Source organism: Labeo rohita, chromosome 23 (assembly GCF_022985175.1).
Source record: "Labeo rohita strain BAU-BD-2019 chromosome 23, IGBB_LRoh.1.0, whole genome shotgun sequence".
Classification (NCBI taxonomy): Eukaryota; Metazoa; Chordata; class Actinopteri; order Cypriniformes; family Cyprinidae; genus Labeo; species Labeo rohita.
This window is the reverse complement of record NC_066891.1, coordinates 9080211-9098404: the sequence shown is the minus strand read 5'-3', so window position 1 is coordinate 9098404 and position 18194 is coordinate 9080211. Positions and strand designations below refer to the sequence as shown.

Below are 18194 nucleotides of genomic sequence, written 5' to 3'. Positions count from 1 at the left end.
GAGTTATTATTGTCGAGTTTAAAGCCTAAAAAGCAGATTCAAAACCGTAAATCAGGTTAAGCACACCTGGCGGCACGGTTGATGGATTTTGACAGCCTTTGTGACTCTACTATTTTCCCCCCAGGCCACCACTCCCTCAGCTGCTGTTGGTTTCACTCTCAACCCTTTGCCTACCTCCTCCCCTCCCATTCCACCCCTTCCGCTTTTCCTCAACTGATCTTTAGTTCTTCACGGGACCTGAGACAGCTTATCTGCTTCGAGGACGCTGGGGTTTGAAGACAGTTTTCAGGGTTCTTGAGCCAGGTGAAGGGAGCGGGATGTGGCTACCCACACTGATCCTGAATCTGCTCCTGTTGGTCAGCTTGTTCCACGGCGCTCGTGGTGAACAAACGTCTTACAGACCTCAGAACTGCACGCTTGAATGCATCCGCCGGGTAAGATTTCATATTTTGACTTCCAGCTTACTGTATCAACATTTAAGGAATGCTTCTGTAAAGCTTTAATTATTACAAAATGTTATTTTACCAAAACAAGAGGGATCATACATTATTTAGTACTGACCTGAATAAGATATTTCACATAAAGATGTTTACATATAGTTATACATAAGTTATAAAAATGACCCTGTTCAAAAGTTTACATACACTTAATTCTTAATACTGTGTTGTTTCCTGAATGATCCACAGCTGTGCTTTTGTTTGTTTGTTTAGTGAGTCACTTGTTTGTCCTGAACAGTTAAACCGCCTGCTTTGTTTCAGAAAAATCCTTTAGGTCTCTCAAATTCATTGGTTTTTCAGCATTTTTGTGTATTTTCAACCCTTTCCAACAATGACTGTATGATTTCGAGATCTATATTTTGACACTAAGGAGAACTGAGAGACTCATATGCAACTATTACAGAAGGTTCAAACGCTCACTGATGCTTCAAAAGGAGAAACAATGCATTTAGAGCTGGGGGTGAAAACTTTTGAACATGTACATTTTTGTGTACATTTTTCATACTTTGCCTAAATGTCATATATTTTTTAATTTAGTACTGTCTTCAGACGCTACAGAAGATACTTGTCTCCCAGAAAACAAAATGAGTTCAATTTAGCCTGAACTTCAAATTCCAAAAGTTTTCACCCCCTGGCTCTAAATAAAAAAATGTGCATATTCTTCAAGGTGTATGTAAACATTTAACTTCAGCTGTATATTTAGAATAGTCTATTTTACACCAGGTAAAGTTCAAATCTATTAACATATTAACTGACATATCGCTTAAGACTTGCTGATATAAAATTTATAATTATAACTTTTTTTGGGGTGCTTCTTGTGTACAATACACATTTCATAATATTAAGCCTCAAGTGTGTTTTAATGTCACTGTTGATGAGGATTGTATGATCTTTGAATAATATCGGTCTTTAAATGCAAGATGTTTAAAGTGTACCTGAAATAGTTCCACTTTAGCACAATCAAATATACTTTAAGTATATCTTTAGTTGGACTTCAGCACTACTTCTGCACAATCAAAGTGCATTAAGTATGAAATTAGTAATAACTAAATACATATTTTATGTAAAAATATATATTTTAATGTATTTGTAATATACATGAAATTACTATATTACTGTATTTTTCACTAGGGCAATGTATAGTACTTGTTATACCTTATTCACTTATTTCACTTTCATTCCTAACCGTTAAACTCTGATTAAATGTGTTTCAACATTTCATGATCTTTATCTGTAGCTTTCTATTTGCTCATTTGTTTTGCTGTCATGCTTCTTAAACAATTTTTAAGACTTCTGCACCTGGTTTTTCTGGTTTTTTTCAGATCGTGTACATCATGTGAGGGTTTTTTTTTTTTTAAATCCTTATGTAGTTTGATGGTTAAAGCATGAATCATAGTATTTGTATGATTAAGCACTTACAAAGACTTACAGTAAAGCCCAGTCTATTTTTTTGAATTGCTAACTACATTATAAGCATAACAATTTAAGTGAAGAAAGTTGGAAGATAGAAATCTGGCCTTTTGTACAAAGTAAGTAACAAGGTCAGTGTCACACACAAGTGACCTAGAAATGGGAGGGTTGTTACATAAATATTTTTGCTATTGAACCATAGTTTTTTAAAGTGGACAATGTATTTCCAGGGAGATCCCAGATGTGAATACTGCAGAATCTCAGCAGACGATGTACAGATGCCTACCAGCATTCCCTTCTCCAGCCCTTTTGGAAGTAAGTCATTATTATGCCCAGCCCCCTAGACCTAACGGCGCAACAGAATCCAGCTCTGGAACTCAGGGGGTTTTATAAAAGTGATGAAACTAACCACATACACAATCAGTCAGAAGTTTTAAAGCAGTAAGATTAATGTTTTGTTTTTTTTTTTTAAAGCCTTCTGCTCACAAAGCCTGCATTTATTTGATTCAAAGTACAGCAAAAACAGTAACATTTTGAAATGTTTTTACTATTTAAAATAACAGTTTTCTATTTGAATATATTTTAAAATGTAATTTATTTCTGTGATTTCAAAGCTGAATTTTTTTTAGCATCATTACTCCAGTCACGCGATCCTTCAGAAATCATTCTAATATTCTGATTTTCCGCTCAAAAGCATTTATTATTATGTTGAAAACAACTGAGTAGTATTTTTTCAAGTTTCTTTGAATAGAAAAAGTTTTACATTTGCTATCCGTTAACATCTTTGTTTTACAGCTTTACATAATTTGATTCAGCGGTTTTCTTTTTGAGCTAAAATGTGAGATTTAAGCCAAGAAAATATATTTTTTTTAAATCACTCAGAACTGAACCAAACAAACTGACGTTAATTTGCGTGCATTTTGAGCCCTGAAGAATTACATACACTGCATCACTAAATTATAACATTTGGAGAAACATATTTACAATTTCTTCTAGAGCAATCAGTGTTGGCACATACCAAAAGGTTGACTTATATTTGTCCATTTATTTAGAATTGTTTGTGACTGCACACATGTGTTGTGTAAGTATAAATAAAGCAGTCACACACAGGTTGCGTGATGTAGGATCATTACTCTCTCTGCTGGATTTGTACGTCCAGTTGTTCCAGTAATTTCAGTAAATAAAAGCTGGTGTGAAGTATAATTATTTGCAGCAGTTCTGGGAATCACTTTCATATTGGCATAGCTATAATCTGTATATGTATGATTGTTCTTTTCAGCTGCTTTCTGAGACAAGCTCATTGAGATTCTCTGTGAAGAGCCTGTCTGATGTTTCATGATGTTTTCGGCTGTTTTAACCTACAATATTGGCAGTAGTGTTGCTCGTGAAAGCCATATAAAAATAACTTTAATTTACTTTTATAGTGTAATTTACACTTACAATGGTGATTTACACTTAAAGTTTTTTCCCAAGCCATACAAAAGTGCAATAGATTTCACTAGGGTTAAAAACGATGAAGGCTAGCTTATTAAGACAACAACAGCACATTTATTGTTACGGTGTAATAACTCCTCTTATTGGCCAGGTTGTGTGCCTTGGCCTTGTCACTCATTTCTAGGCCAGGAGACTCCAGAGGTCTGCCAGCATTATGTTCAGGCACCACACAATATCCAGATTGAGTTTGAAGCCACTGAAGAACCAACATATGATGCCGTTACTGTGTCATGGAGCCCGAGCCAATACGGTATTGGAGAAACAACTTTATCTATCTGTCTGTCTGTGTCTATCTGTCTGTCTGTCAGTCATTGCATTATTCAAAGCAAATCAGTTGCAGAATTTAGCAATATTACAAGTGTAGCTTTGTGATATGGCTGTATATTGGCAGGGCTGTGATTTGGCTTTAGGCATGAGGGCGCAGGTAATCACCAGTGCTGCGGAAAGCTACTTTTAAAAGTAATGCATTACAACATTGAGTTACTCCCTAAAAACGTAACTAATTACATTACTTGGTTACTTTTTATGGAAAGTAATGCGTTACTTTTCTTTTGCGTTACTTTTTAAATCTGGGCAGGGCTTGCTTGTTTGTTTTTAGTATAAAAAGTTCTGGTTTTGGCAAATGTAAAAGCCTTTTCACACCAAAAGCCTCAGGCTTTGAGAAAAGTAAATACACGTCTGTAGAGCAGACCGCAGAAGAAAAAAAAAAAGTCAACTCTTCAGCAATAAAAAAAAGGGAAAACAAATGTTAGATTATCTTGAGTAATTTTTGCTTATTAGTATGGTTGTATTGGATCATCGAAGGTCAGCAAAGACCTCGGTTGATAAAATGGGATTAAGTGCATAAAGGATATTTGTGTTATTTAACATATTTAATTATTGCAGTTGTAATTAAATATTCTGAGTTGTATTTCACTGTTTTTATTCATTTTGAGGAATACTAAATCTGTTTTTTGTGAGTGAGATGAATTAATGTATGTTCACATTTATTCTAGAACTAACATCTTACTCTCGATTTCTATCAACATGGGGACAGAGCTTTTAATCAATAAATGGGGGGAAAAGTAACTGGCGTTACTTATTTGAAAAAGTAACTCGGCTATTTTCATGTCAATTAAAAAGTAATGTGTTACTTTACTAGTTACTTGGAAAAAGTAATAATATTACGTAATAATAAGTAATAATAATAGTAGTAATAATAACTCGCATTATTTGTAATGCGTTACCCCAACACTGGTAATCACAGCATTCTGATATACAGCCATATCACACGTCTATGAGTGTAATATTGCATTTACACAACAGTTTGACAGCACAAGTGTGTAAATACATAAGAAACAAAAACAGAGTGTCTTAAAAAACACTCTGTTGTGGGAACTACTTCCTTCTGCCATTGATTCAGATATTTAACAGCTGAGCCCAAGCCTTCTGTTACTAATTTGAAAATGTCACTTTGGAACTAGAAACGATGGAATGCTTATTGAGAGCTTATTGTGTTACTCTAGTAAAAGCAGTGTAATATATAGTAGAGTATTATGAGAGGGAGATGGACTGAGCGAGCTGAGCTGAGTGATTAGTTTGAATGTCTGCTGAAGAAAGCAATATCTTTGTCGTAGGCTACTATCCTTTCATCTGTTAAGGGTGATTTTCGATGGCAGCGCTGCTCAGTGCATTAGTTACCTGCATTATAGGTGTTGTTCAGAGTAAAAATAACTTGCTTGTTTACAACCCTGTTTTAAGCTGGGATCACACTACAGGATTTTTAGCCTGATTTTGCCCCGATTTTGCCCTCCTGAGAATCAGAGCAAAAATCTTGTCAAGCACCTCGATCATTCCCAATGTTCGGCTCAGATTATCTGGTAATGCGAGACGTTCACAGATAGAATTTTGCACCTCCCGATCTGCTCGTACACAAATCGCGGCCACCCCGATTAATATCAGACATGTTTGATATTTAGGATTTTAAATCGGGATGATGACGGCTATATGATTACATCAGTACTTTCACTACAGCCAGTTATTGAAGGGTGAAAAAGCACCAAAACATCAATACTGTAGCACTTGTCTATAAAACACATACTTTTGATCTGTCCGATTTTTGGACCCAGGAAAAACTTTTGGGGTTTTAAATAATTTTTTATAGAATTGTGCTTAATCTTGTCTTTTTGCCTAATTTGTCAAAGTCAAATGTTATAAAATGTTTGTTTTTATTAAATTGTATTTATGTTATGTTGTTGAATGTTTAATTTGTATCTGCCATGTAATAGGTAATAAAGCTGATATGGCAAAATATTTAAATACAACCAACTATCGTTCTGTCTATCTCTGTCTAATTGTTTGATTGATGTACACAGGTATTGCGTTCTTACGTGGATTTCAAGTAACCCTTCAGGCTCTTGGTGGATCTCAGGTCTTATGTCAGCTCTTTCTCCTGGGTACCAACCTGTCACTCACCCCTGCACATGCCCAGATGGTATGTAGTAATAATAGTACTAATAAAATTAGGTAGCTTGTTCAAAATTGTGTAATATGTCTCCAAACCATAAGAAAAAACAGGGCCTTATCTTACTAGGGCTGTCAAGTGATTTTAATTAATCTAATTTAATAATTACATGATGTGGCAAATAATAAAAATTATTAATTTGTCTAAATTATTAAATTATTAATTTATTTGCAAAATTTGTACATTTTGTCTCAGAAATGACCCCCAAAAGATGAAGTTATTGCATTAAAAAAACATTGAATCGACATTACAAAAAGTAGCTTTAGAAATTGTTTTTTTTTTATTTTATATATATATATATATATATATATATAATATATTTAAAATAAAAAAAACTTTTTGTAACTTTTGTATTTTTTTGTAACTTTAGTAACATATGTATGTATATGTGTATATATGTGTGTGTGTGTATATATATATATATATATATATATATATATATATATATATATATACTCCCTACAATGCTCCTGATGAGGTGGCATCCGCCAACTCCTGGACAGTCTGTGGTGCAACGTGGCATTGGTGGATGGAGCGAGACATGATGTCCCAGATGTGCTCAATTGGATTCAGGTCTGGGGAACGGGCGGGCCAGTCCATAGCATCAATGCCTTTGTCTTGCAGGAACTGCTGACACACTCCAGCCACATGAGGTCTAGCATTGTCTTGCATTAGGAGGAACCCAGGGCCAACCGCACCAGCATATGGTCTCAGAAGGGGTCTGAGGATCTCATCTCAGTACCTAATGGCAGTCAGGCTACCTCTGGCGAGCACATGGAGGGCTGTGCGGCCCTCCAAAGAAATGCCACTCCACACCATTACTGACCCACTGCCAAACCGGTCATGCTGGAGGATGTTGCTGGCAGCAGAACGTTCTCCACGGCGTCTCCAGACTCTGTCACGTCTGTCACATGTGCTCAGTGTGAACCTGCTTTCATCTGTGAAGAGCACAGGGCGCCAGTGGCGAATTTGCCAATCTTGGTGTTCTCTGGCAAATGCCAAACGTCCTGCACGGTGTTGGGCTGTAAGCACAACCCCCACCTGTGGACGTCGGGCCCTCATACCACCCTCATGGAGTCTGTTTCTGACCGTTTGAGCAGACACATGCACATTTGTGGCCTGCTGGAGGTCATTTTGCAGGGCTCTGGCAGTGTTCCTCCTGTTCCTCCTTGCACAAAGGCGGAGGTAGCGGTCCTGCTGCTGGGTTGTTGCCCTCCTACGGCCTCCTCCACGTCTCCTGATGTACTGGCCTGTCTCCTTGTAGCGCCTCCATGCTCTGGACACTACGCTGACAGACACAGCAAACCTTCTTGCCACAGCAAACCTTCTAGCCACAGCTCGCATTGATGTGCCATCCTGGATGAGCTGCACTACCTGAGCCACTTGTGTGGGTTGTATACTCTGTCTCATGCTACCACTAGTGTGAAAGCACCGCCAGCATTCAAAAGTGACCAAAACATCAGCCAGAAAGCATAGAAACTGAGAAGTGGTCTGTGGTCACCACCTGCAGAACCACTCCTTTATTGGGGGTGTCTTGCTAATTGCCTGTTGCTTCCTAAGTGGGCAGTTTGATTTCACAGAAGTGTGACTGACTTGGAGTTACATTGTGTTGTTTAAGTGTTCCCTTTATTTTTTTGAGCAGTGTGTATGTATGTATGTATGTATGTGTGTGTGTGTGTGTGTGGGTGTGGGTGTGTGTGTGGGTGTGTGTGTGTGTGGGTGTGTGTATATACAGTGGGTACGGAAAGTATTCAGACCCCCTTAAATTTTTCACTCTTTGTTATATTGCAGCCATTTGCTAAAATCATTTAAGTTCATTTTTTTCCTCATTAATGTACACACAGCACCCCATATTGACAGAAAAACACAGAATTGTTGACGTTTTTGCAGATTTATTAGAAAAGAAAAACTGAAATATCACATGGTCCTAAGTATTCAGATCCTTTGCTCAGTATTTAGTAGAAGCACCCTTTTTCACACCTGGATTTGGGGATCCTCTGCCATTCCTCCTTGCAGATCCTCTCCAGTTCTGTCAGGTTGGATGGTAAACGTTGGTGGACAGCCATTTTTAGGTCTCTCCAGAGATGCTCAATTGGATTTAAGTCAGGGCTCTGGCTGGGCCATTCAAGAACAGTCACGGAGTTGTTGTGAAGCCACTCCTTCGTTATTTTAGCTGTGTGCTTAGGGTCATTGTCCTGTTGGAAGGTAAACCTTCGGCCCAGTCTGAGGTCCTGAGCACTCTGGAGAAGGTTTTTGTCCAGGATATCCCTGTACTTGGCCGCATTCATCTTTCCCTCGATTGCAACCAGTCGTACTGTCCCTGCAGCTGAAAAACACCCCCACAGCATGATGCTGCCACCACCATGCTTCACTGTTGGGACTGTATTGGACAGGTGATGAGCAGTGCCTGGTTTTACACATACCGCTTAGAATTAAGGCCAAAAAGTTCTATCTTGGTCTCATCAGACCAGAGAATCTTATTTCTCACCATCTTGGAGTCCTTCAGGTGTTTTTAGCAAACTCCATGCGGGCTTTCATGTGTCTTGCACTGAGGAGAGGCTTCCGTCGGGCCACTCTGCCATAAAGCCCCGACTGGTGGAGGGCTGCAGTGATGGTTGACTTTCTACAACTTTCTCCCATCTCCCAACTGCATCTCTGGAGCTCAGCCACAGTGATCTTTGGGTTCTTCTTTACCTCTCTCACCAAGGCTCATCTCCCCCGATAGCTCAGTTTGGCCGGTCGGCTAGCTCTAGGAAGGGTTCTGGTCTTCCCAAACGTCTTCCATTTAAGGATTATGGAGGCTACTGTGCTCTTAGGAACCTTAAGTGCAGCAGAATTTTTTTTGTAACCTTGGCCAGATCTGTGCCTTGCCACAATTCTGTCTCTGAGCTCTTCAGGCAGTTCCTTTGACCTCATGATTCTCATTTGCTCTGACATGCACTGTGAGCTGTAAGGTCTTATATAGACAGGTGTGTGGCTTTCCTAATCAAGTCCAATCAGTATAATCAAACACAGCTGGACTCAAATGAAGGTGTAGAACCATCTCAAGGATGATCAGAAGAAATGGACGGCACCTGAGTTAAATATATGAGTGTCACAGCAAAGGGTCTAAATACTTAGGACCATGTGATATTTCAGTTTTTCTTTTTTAATAAATCTGCAAAAATGTCAACAATTCTGTGTTTTTCTGTCAATATGGGGTGCTGTGTGTACATTAATGAGGAAAAAAAAATGAACCTAAATGATTTTAGCAAATGGCTGCAATATTACAAAGAGTGAAAAATTTAAGGGGGTCTGAAATACATTTAAAAAAAAAAAAAAAAAAATATATATATATATATATATATATATATATATATTTTTTTTTTTTTTTTTTTTTTTTTAATGTATTTCAGTATGTACATATGTATGTATGTATGTATATATATATCTATATATATTTTAATTGAATACTGAAATGTAGGTTTGGGCTGGGGACCCCTGGGTATTAGGACTTATATATAAATGTATATATATAATGGAAATGATGGCTCTTATTGAAAGATATAGTAGAACACCCATGAAAAATTTACGTTACTTAAAAAAACCCCACATCGTTTTATACTTATTTTGGACTATGGGGGATGCCATTATTTTGATGATGTCAGATGGCTGCGCTACCTGTTGCTATTTTTACCACAACACAACTGGGAAAGTGAAATGCTGATATGATGACTGCAGTTACTTAAATAGCTTACAGGTGGCGATGGAAATGCCATACCATCGATTTTTTTTTTTTTTTTTTTTTCTTTTCCCCCACAAGGAGTCTAAACGCCCCTGGATATTGAGTGAAATACATGCTGAGAAACTCCTTCAGTGGCTGCGCCATCATGACAAGCGTCGGCATGTTTACGTCCTGCCAGGATGGCATCTCAGGGCTCCAGTGGAAATAATGAAGACGCTGATCTTTAGGAAGTTTTATTCATCCGCAGGCATCTTCCCATTCTTTTCTCCTCTTCTTATCGCTGGGAAGGCAGTGAAGACTTACACCGCTTTTCTTGTTGCCCTTTGATAGAAAATTACAACCAAAAGCTGCACAATGTGGCATCATATCAGTATTTTATTTTCTGAATTGTGTTAAAAAAATAACCCTAACAGGTAGCGCCAGAAGCTCACAGAGTACAACCATTTGACATCGTCAAAATAATGGTGCCCCCCCATAGTCCAAAATGTATATAAAACAGTGTGGATTTGTTAAATAATACAAATCTTCCATGGGTTTTCTACTACATATTTCAGTAGCTGTTTCCATCACACTGTTTTATTGCGCGTTTTGATGTATTGCATCAGAAACGAGTTATGGAAACACCAAAATTCAAAGAAAAGGTGGGTTTTGAATTGTGTGAATAATGGTAGATAGAAACGCATTTTGCAAGTTAAATTCTCCACACGCACCAAAAAAGTCATGTGACTGCGTTATGGGATGGGATAACTTGACTAACAAGTAGACTGATCTCATTGCACAGCATCTGTAATGTTGTTATAGTCAGCAAAGTCTGCCTTCAAAGTATTTTTATATAATTGCCTCAAAGAACTGTATTACAAGACTGCATTCCCAAACAGTTGGCATCCACCCATTTTCTTAGTGATATTTAGTGCCAGTTTATCAGGAAGTGACGATTTTGTTCTCTTTGACTCTCTGGATGGAAACAGTGCTTATTTGCAAATGTTTTAATCGATATTCCATTTTTGCACACAAAGTAAATTCACAACTTTGAATGGATACCTTGCTAGTAAGAGATATGATTTATGTTATATTAAGCCATACAAGTCTTAATACCCAGGGTTCCCTTTAAATGCAATAATAATTTTTCCAAAATTAATCGTACCAAATTGTATGCATTAAACTGACAGCCATACAATGTATATTCTACATGGACAGTTTAATGTTTAGCTATGTAGTGTGAGTTTTTTATGACTTTCAGTTGCATGTGCCTAATGTCCACTTAATAAAGTCTGAAGTCATGAGATGACATTTCCGTTAACATATTTCCACAGGTGTATCACTCAGACCCTTTCACGCATCTTTCTTTGGATAGCGTGTATGTCGTGACTATCATGGCACTGCCTGTCCCTGAGCGGTGGGACAAGTTTTATAAGAGGAAACAGTTTTTCACACGCAGTAGGTGTTTCTCTTACAAACCCTGTAATTACTTTTAAAGCTATTAACAATGTTGGCAATCGTCCATTGCACAGTAAGAGAAATCAACTGACAACTGAGTTATAATAAACCTGTCAAATGCTTCTCATGTGTTTCCAGCATGTCCTGAAAAAAATGGCCTTGAAGAGTGTAAAAAAGGTGAGTTCTGTTCTGGGTTTTTGTTGTTTATGGCACCAGATGTGTGCATTCATGTTTGTCCTGTTAATCATTATAGACTGGTATCCCACATACGTTGAGGTCCACCAGGAGAACCAGGACGTTTTGGTGACCTTTAACCTCGCACCTGAGAACTTCAAAATCCGTCAGTATTTTTCATCATGCTTCAGAGGCGGCCTACGGAATTACACAAGCATTAAACCAGTGGGTTTTTATTAACAATATATATGTATATGCCAGAGGTCACGTTAACCGAAAATTGTCCGTCATTGCCGAATTTTTATTTTTTTTTTTAATCAGTGACAGAAAAGTCTGAAGGTCGTTCGTCATTTTGACAGATTACACTGGGGGTGATCTATTGTAAATTGTAGCTGTAATTTCCACCCCTGTCCAGTTGGTTGCGAGTACGCTCCAGTGTGGCAACAGAGCACAGGATCCAGAACAAAAAAGGATAAAAAATATTGTTCACTACCTCTGATATATAGTCCACTCAACTGCCATACACTATATAGGGATTAATGAATGAGTGAATGAGTGAACGATTTCGGACACAGCTTGTCACTAATCTTTTGCTATTCGTTTGATTAAGCACAGGCCACTAGCCTACCCACTTTAGCTACAGCGATCTATCACGCCACATTAAAAAGCACCAAAACGGTATTTATTGCTTGAATTTCCTAATGAATTATTAAAAATGTGAACAAAAAAGCAATTAAATGTGTTATTATAATTAAAATATGTACATTAAAATGACGGATATGACGGAATTTTTACGACCCTGTCCAGTGTTAAGGTGTAACGCAACCTCTGGTATATGCTGAAGTGTAATATGAATGAATAATTAAAATAAATTAATAGAGTAATGTTGATGTCCTCTTAGAATTTCAGTATGAACAAGACACATCACACATACCGATTACAGAATCTCCAAGCAGGAACTAACTACACCTGTGAGGTGAGTTTTCATTTTTTTTAGTTTTAATGGGTGTGTGCTGATTTAGTGTACTCCTATTACATTAAACGTTTTGTAATTTAATTTCTCATCTCTCAACCATTCAGACAAACAGAAAACTCAATGAGCTTTTGCAAATAAGCTGTCATTTTCTAAATGTGTAACTTCCAGTTGTTGTTTTTTTTTTTTAAAACGGCAATTCATGACCTTATTTATTACTTGAGTCTTTGTGCTTTTCTTCCCTCCAGATTGCTGCTGATGTTGTGGATGCAGTCAGAAAAACATTCACTGTTGGAGTAAAACATAAACATATTTCTGAAGGTATGTTGAGCTACCAATCATCAGTGTTGGGGAGTAACTAGTTACATGTAACAGAATTACGTAATTTAATTACAAAATAAACGTAGTTACAGTTACTGAGAAAAAATGTGTAATCAAATTAGTTACTTTTGAAAAATGCCAGTAATTACAAAGGCGATTACATCTGAATTTTTTCACACACCCACCCCCACTTACAGATTTAATTGACTTCTTACATAAATTGCATTGACTGCTCTAAAATGAGACACCAGTGTTTCAGGAGTTTAGGACACACAATAGGGCACATGCTTATTCAATAACTGTTTTATTTCCTATTTGGGTTTATGCATAAATCTGTAACCTATTACATTTCCAAAGTAACCTTCCCAACACTGCCAATCATAGGAGGAAAAAATGTCTTACACTGCTTTCAGCAAGCACAATAACTGCATGTGGAGCAACATGCCAGGCAGCTTTTAAAGTGACAACACCCATGGAAACTCTTGCTTAAATGAAAAACCCAGTGTCATAATCGTTTTGGTATTTTTCCCCTCTCACGATCAGAGCCGCGGACCTCTTCACTAATGGTGTTCTTGTCCGTGGGAATTCTGCTTGCTGCAACCACAGTGCTCACTGTCATTGTTGTCTACACGAAAAGAATCAAAAAGAAAACAGTCCAGACCAAAATGAGACCAGGTTTGAGTGCTTATAATTGTACTTCACTGACATACTGGTTGTCAACTGTTAAACTGTTAAGCAACACTTTTGTTCTACTAAAATGTCCATGTTGTTTTGTACTAATGGAGAACTGGGTTGTTTTTCCTGTTTGTCAGAGATCATTGAACAGTACTATGACAAAAAACTGGATGAAGGACAGTGTGTTTTACTGGACAGAACTACCCGTCCCCCTGGCCTTTTGATTTGCTACTCAAGTAATGATGGTCCTGCCCACGTCAGAGTTGTGCTACAACTGGCTGCGTTTTTGCAAAAGCACATGGCTACTCAAGTATGTTACACTGTTGTTATGTTTATTATTTTAAAAGATTTATGTATGTATGTGTTTATTTAATTATTGTGCTGTCAAATCAATAGCATCCAAAATAAAAGTTTGTGTTTACGTAATATATGTGTGTGTACTGTGTATGTTTTTATAAATACCCACAATACACACACAGACTTTAATTTTGGATGCAAGTAATCATGATTAATTAATTTGACAGTCCTATTTGTGATCCTGGACCACAAAACCAGTCACAAGTCGCACAGGTGTATTTGTAGCAATAGCCAACAATACACTGTATGGGTCAAAATTATTGATTGTTTTTTCATTTATGCCAAAAATCATTAGGATATTAATTAACGGTCATGTTCCATGAAGATATTTGGTACATTTCCTACCTTAAATATATCAAAAATATATAATTTTTGATTAGTAATATGCATTGATAAGAACTTAATTTGGACAACTTTAAAGGTTATTTTCTTAATATTTAGATTTTTTGCACCCTCAGATTCCAGATTTTGTCCTAACAAATATTGTCCTATTCTAACGAACCATACATCAATGGAAGCTTATTTATTCAGCTTTCAGATAATGTATAAATCTCAATTTTTTTAAAAAAAAAAATTACCCTTATGACTTGTTTTGTTGTCCAGGGTCACACGTATGTATGTATTTATTTATTACCTATTTAAAAGATCAAGAAACCCTAACACATTTTTCAGAGATTAACAGACATTTCATGAATTAATAGAGATGTATTTGTTACATGTTATTGAAAACAGTGACATCACAAATTATTTTGAATAATAAGTGATTTTGCTTTTTTCTGTTGTATTTTAGTATTATTTTATATTATTATAGATTATACATTATAGATTTTAGGCATCCCTATGACTCTACAAAGGATAAATATTATAAATATATTTATTTATACTTTTTTTTTTAATTAAAAATTAAAACTAAAAAATTTAAGGTAATTCTTATTACCTAATAATTTTTATATTTTCAGTTTTCATTTTAAATTTAGTTTAATTGTACTAATTATATGAGCTTGTTTAATTTTAATTAGGTTTCTGTTTAGCAAGCTTTAATTTTCAGTTTTAGTATTTTATTATATTATTATTATTATTATTATTATTATTATTATTATTATTATCATTTCTGTTTTTTATTCTAAGGCATTTCTAAGACTAATTTTTTCTCAGTTTATAAGGTTTTTCAGACAATATTTATATTTTATTTTATTTCAGCCTCTTTACATTCTAAGAACAAAATATTAGTGTTAAATCAGCCATGAATAAAACGTAATATGCCATACGATTCTCCAAATTTATTTATTAGTTATTTATGAAAGGGAATGTGCTATGATACTACACTTTAGTAGTTTTTTTTTTTTTTTTTTTTTGCCCATCAGCGATTTTATTAAACATAAGTAAGTAAATAAATAAATAAACAAATAAAACAAAATGAATAATGTTAACAATTAAAAAAATAACCAAAAAAAAAATAATAAAATAAAAAATAAAAACAGGAATGAACAGGAATACTGTTGTTTAGGAACTTAGGATTGTTCAGCTGACAAAATATATTTCTTGAAAAAATCAGTAAATACTCCATAAAGCAATTTTGAAAATTGTGAGGCAAAATGTATTTTGGACCACATTTATACAGTGCCTACCATTGTAAAGAGTGTAAATCTACCCCTCAAAGCCTTGTTTTCATCCATGTTAAGTGCAGTATGCTGTCTAGCCTCACTAAGATCTATTACTGATGGTTAAAATTAAGCACTGTCTCTTTGATTTCATTTACACAAGCATATTGGGACTCTTTATCTCTTAAAGGGATAGTTCACCCAAAAATGAAAATTCTGTCATTAATTACTCACCCTCATGTCGTTCCAAACCTGTAAGACCTATATTTTTTATGAAATCCGAGAGCTTTCTGACCCTCCATACAGCAGCGCAACACAACAAAAAGTATCCTTGTAGCTTCATAAAATTACGGTTGAACCACCGATGTCACATAGACTATTTTGTCTATGCCTATGTTTTGTGTATGTTCTTGAAACCCTTCTATAAAGGGTCAGATAGCTCAGATATCATAAAAAATCTTAATTTGTGTTCTGAAGATGAGCGAAGGTCTTACAGGTTTGAAACAACATGAAGGTGAGTAATTAAGGACAGAATTATCCCTTTAATTATCTCTATTATTGATTCCTTTTCTGTTTAGGTGCACTTGGACTTGTGGGAGGCCTTGAGTATTATGGAGGAGGGCAGTATGGGTTGGCATTGCAGGAGACTGAATGAGTGTGACTTTGTGTTAGTCATCTGCTCACAAGGTCTCCTTCAGAACCAGAACCATCAGTCTGAGGACGAGGAGCCATTGGAGAACACTGCCTCGGCTATCGTTTCCATGATCGGAGAGGAGCTGTGCCGTGCCAAAGCATTGGGCCGAGACCTCTCCAAATACATGGTGGCCACTTTTGAGTACTCGCAAGAATCTGATATCCCAGCAGCACTAGGTCTTGCTTCAAGGTACACCTTGATTAAAGACCTACCCCTGCTCTTCTCCCATCTTCACGGAGTGGCTTTGCAGAAGCCCGGAGTTTACCTACAGGTGGAGAACATTTCAGAAAGCGGGTACTGTAAACTCCCAGCTGGGGCCGCATTACAACTGGCCGTCCAGGAGGCTACAGCACAGTTCTCAGAGGAGCCAACTGAAGAGGAACATGTAGGAATTCCAATCATTTCATAAGGACTTCAAAAACTGCATCAGTTAATTGACTCAGACCATTCTGAAACAAAGGGGAGTGTGTTATTTAAGACCAGTCATTTAAGTTAATTTGTACTGGTAGCTGCTAGTACTTATCTCATAAAAACAGGGCAACGAAAATGCACAAGGTACAAAATCAATGCACAATGACTGAGGGATCTGAACCATATCTAGAGACCGGAATAGCATATAGGTACCCAGAACAACCTAGTAATCACAAAGCACCATCTAGTTGTAGTTCAATTGCGTCTTGGGTCACTTCAGAGGCTAAGAGGGATCCTGAAGCATATTGAGGTTATCGCTGTGAATGATTTTTTTCATATAAGCGTGTATTTATTTTGGCCTATTTTTGTTCTGCTGCTTATATTCAAGCATGTTAAACATGTTACAGTGAATATTCCTAGTAATTGCATGCACTTCCACTACAAATGATTGTAGTCTTTCTACTACAAATTTAAAAAGAGGGCACTTGATTTCTGTGAATTACTTTAACTTCTGTAGTTTGCTGACCTGAGGTCATATTTTTAATGACTTTATATTATTTTGTATGTAAGGCCAGTTCTCATAATTGTATTGTTTTGCAACAATCTGTTTTTGTATCACATGAAGGGAAATAACTACATTTTATTGTGACAAAATACCTCTAAGCAACAGTGCATGGCCTTACACTGTAATAATGCAAGGCTCTTTATGTTTGCATGGTGCATAATCTTTGTATTGGTAGTTCAGCCACAATTAAAAACACAACTGTGTCAATATCTTTGTATAAGCTATTGCAATAATCGTTACATGAAATGTTTATGAATCTGTATGAATGCATGTCGTTTTACAAATAAACTTTCATTGCTTTTGTAAATACCAAGGGCTATTTTGTCTCACTGATGTAGGATATTTTTGTATTGATGTACAATCTGAAATCTCACAGAATACCGCTATTAGAAAGCATTGATTTATGAATATGAAACGTAACAAGCCATAACATCAGATAAATTGCAGAAAACAGTTTTTCTTGCATTTAATCATTGGCTGACACTTCAATCACCACAACTTTTCACAGTAAACCAATTGTAAATTCCTTTGCTGCTAAATCTTGTTAGATCTTGCCAAAGCTGTTTTGAAATTCGACAACACCAGCAAAGATGAGTTAAGTTCAAGTTTCGACATTACACACATACACAAAACCAAAGCAGATGTTATTTTTTTAACTTTCACCCTTATTGAAATGTAGAATAATAGTTAAGGTCAATTTAGAATGCATTTTTTCACTTTGGGCTGTACTTTCTTGTACCACCTGTTTTCTATTAAACTATTCCAGTAAAAATAATGTTTCTACAAGAATTTTCTAAGCTTAACTGCAGATGTGGATCAATTTAAATTGGTAATGGGAAACAGTTATGGAGTTGTTCACTTCCAGAACAAATATATACAGATAATTTACTCACCCCCTCGTCATCCAAGATGTTCATGTGTTTCTTTCTTCAGTCGATAAGAAATTATGTTTCTTGAGGAAAACATTTCAGGAATGTTCTCCATATAGTGGACTTCAATGGTGCCCCCAAGTTTGAACTTCCAAAATGCAGTTTGAATGCAGTTTAAAAGGGCTCTAAACGATCTCAGCCGTGGAAGAAGGGTCTTATCTAGCGAAATGATCGTTAATTTTAGAATGACAATTTATAATCTTTTTAACCTTAAATGCTCTTCTTGTCTCGTCTCTGCGATGTGCATGCATAGTCTGTGTAATCTGGGTCAATACAGTTAGAGTATGTCGAAAAACTCCCGTCTCGTTTTCTTCTTTAACGTCAAAATCATCCTCCACCACTGTTTTGCTTTTTTTGTAAAGGGTTTTCTTTGCATGTTCACTTTGTAAACACTGGGTCGGTACTTCTGCAGCGATGTAGGACGATTTT

The 18194-nt window shown here is 36.3% G+C and overlaps 1 protein-coding gene across 1 annotated transcript; it reads left to right on the top strand.

The window, feature by feature from the left end:
- The first annotated feature begins 105 nt into the window (after positions 1–105).
- Positions 106–17118, top strand: si:ch211-207e14.4 (interleukin-17 receptor D). The gene is made up of 12 exons (XM_051097048.1): positions 106–434; positions 2138–2222; positions 3493–3651; positions 5756–5874; positions 10942–11065; positions 11204–11242; positions 11319–11464; positions 12141–12215; positions 12461–12533; positions 13077–13208; positions 13346–13518; positions 15745–17118. Exons 1-12 carry the CDS (start codon positions 318–320, stop codon positions 16267–16269), a joined length of 1767 nt encoding a protein of 588 aa, XP_050953005.1. The 5' UTR covers positions 106–317; the 3' UTR covers positions 16270–17118.
- Positions 17119–18194: the final 1076 nt, after the last annotated feature.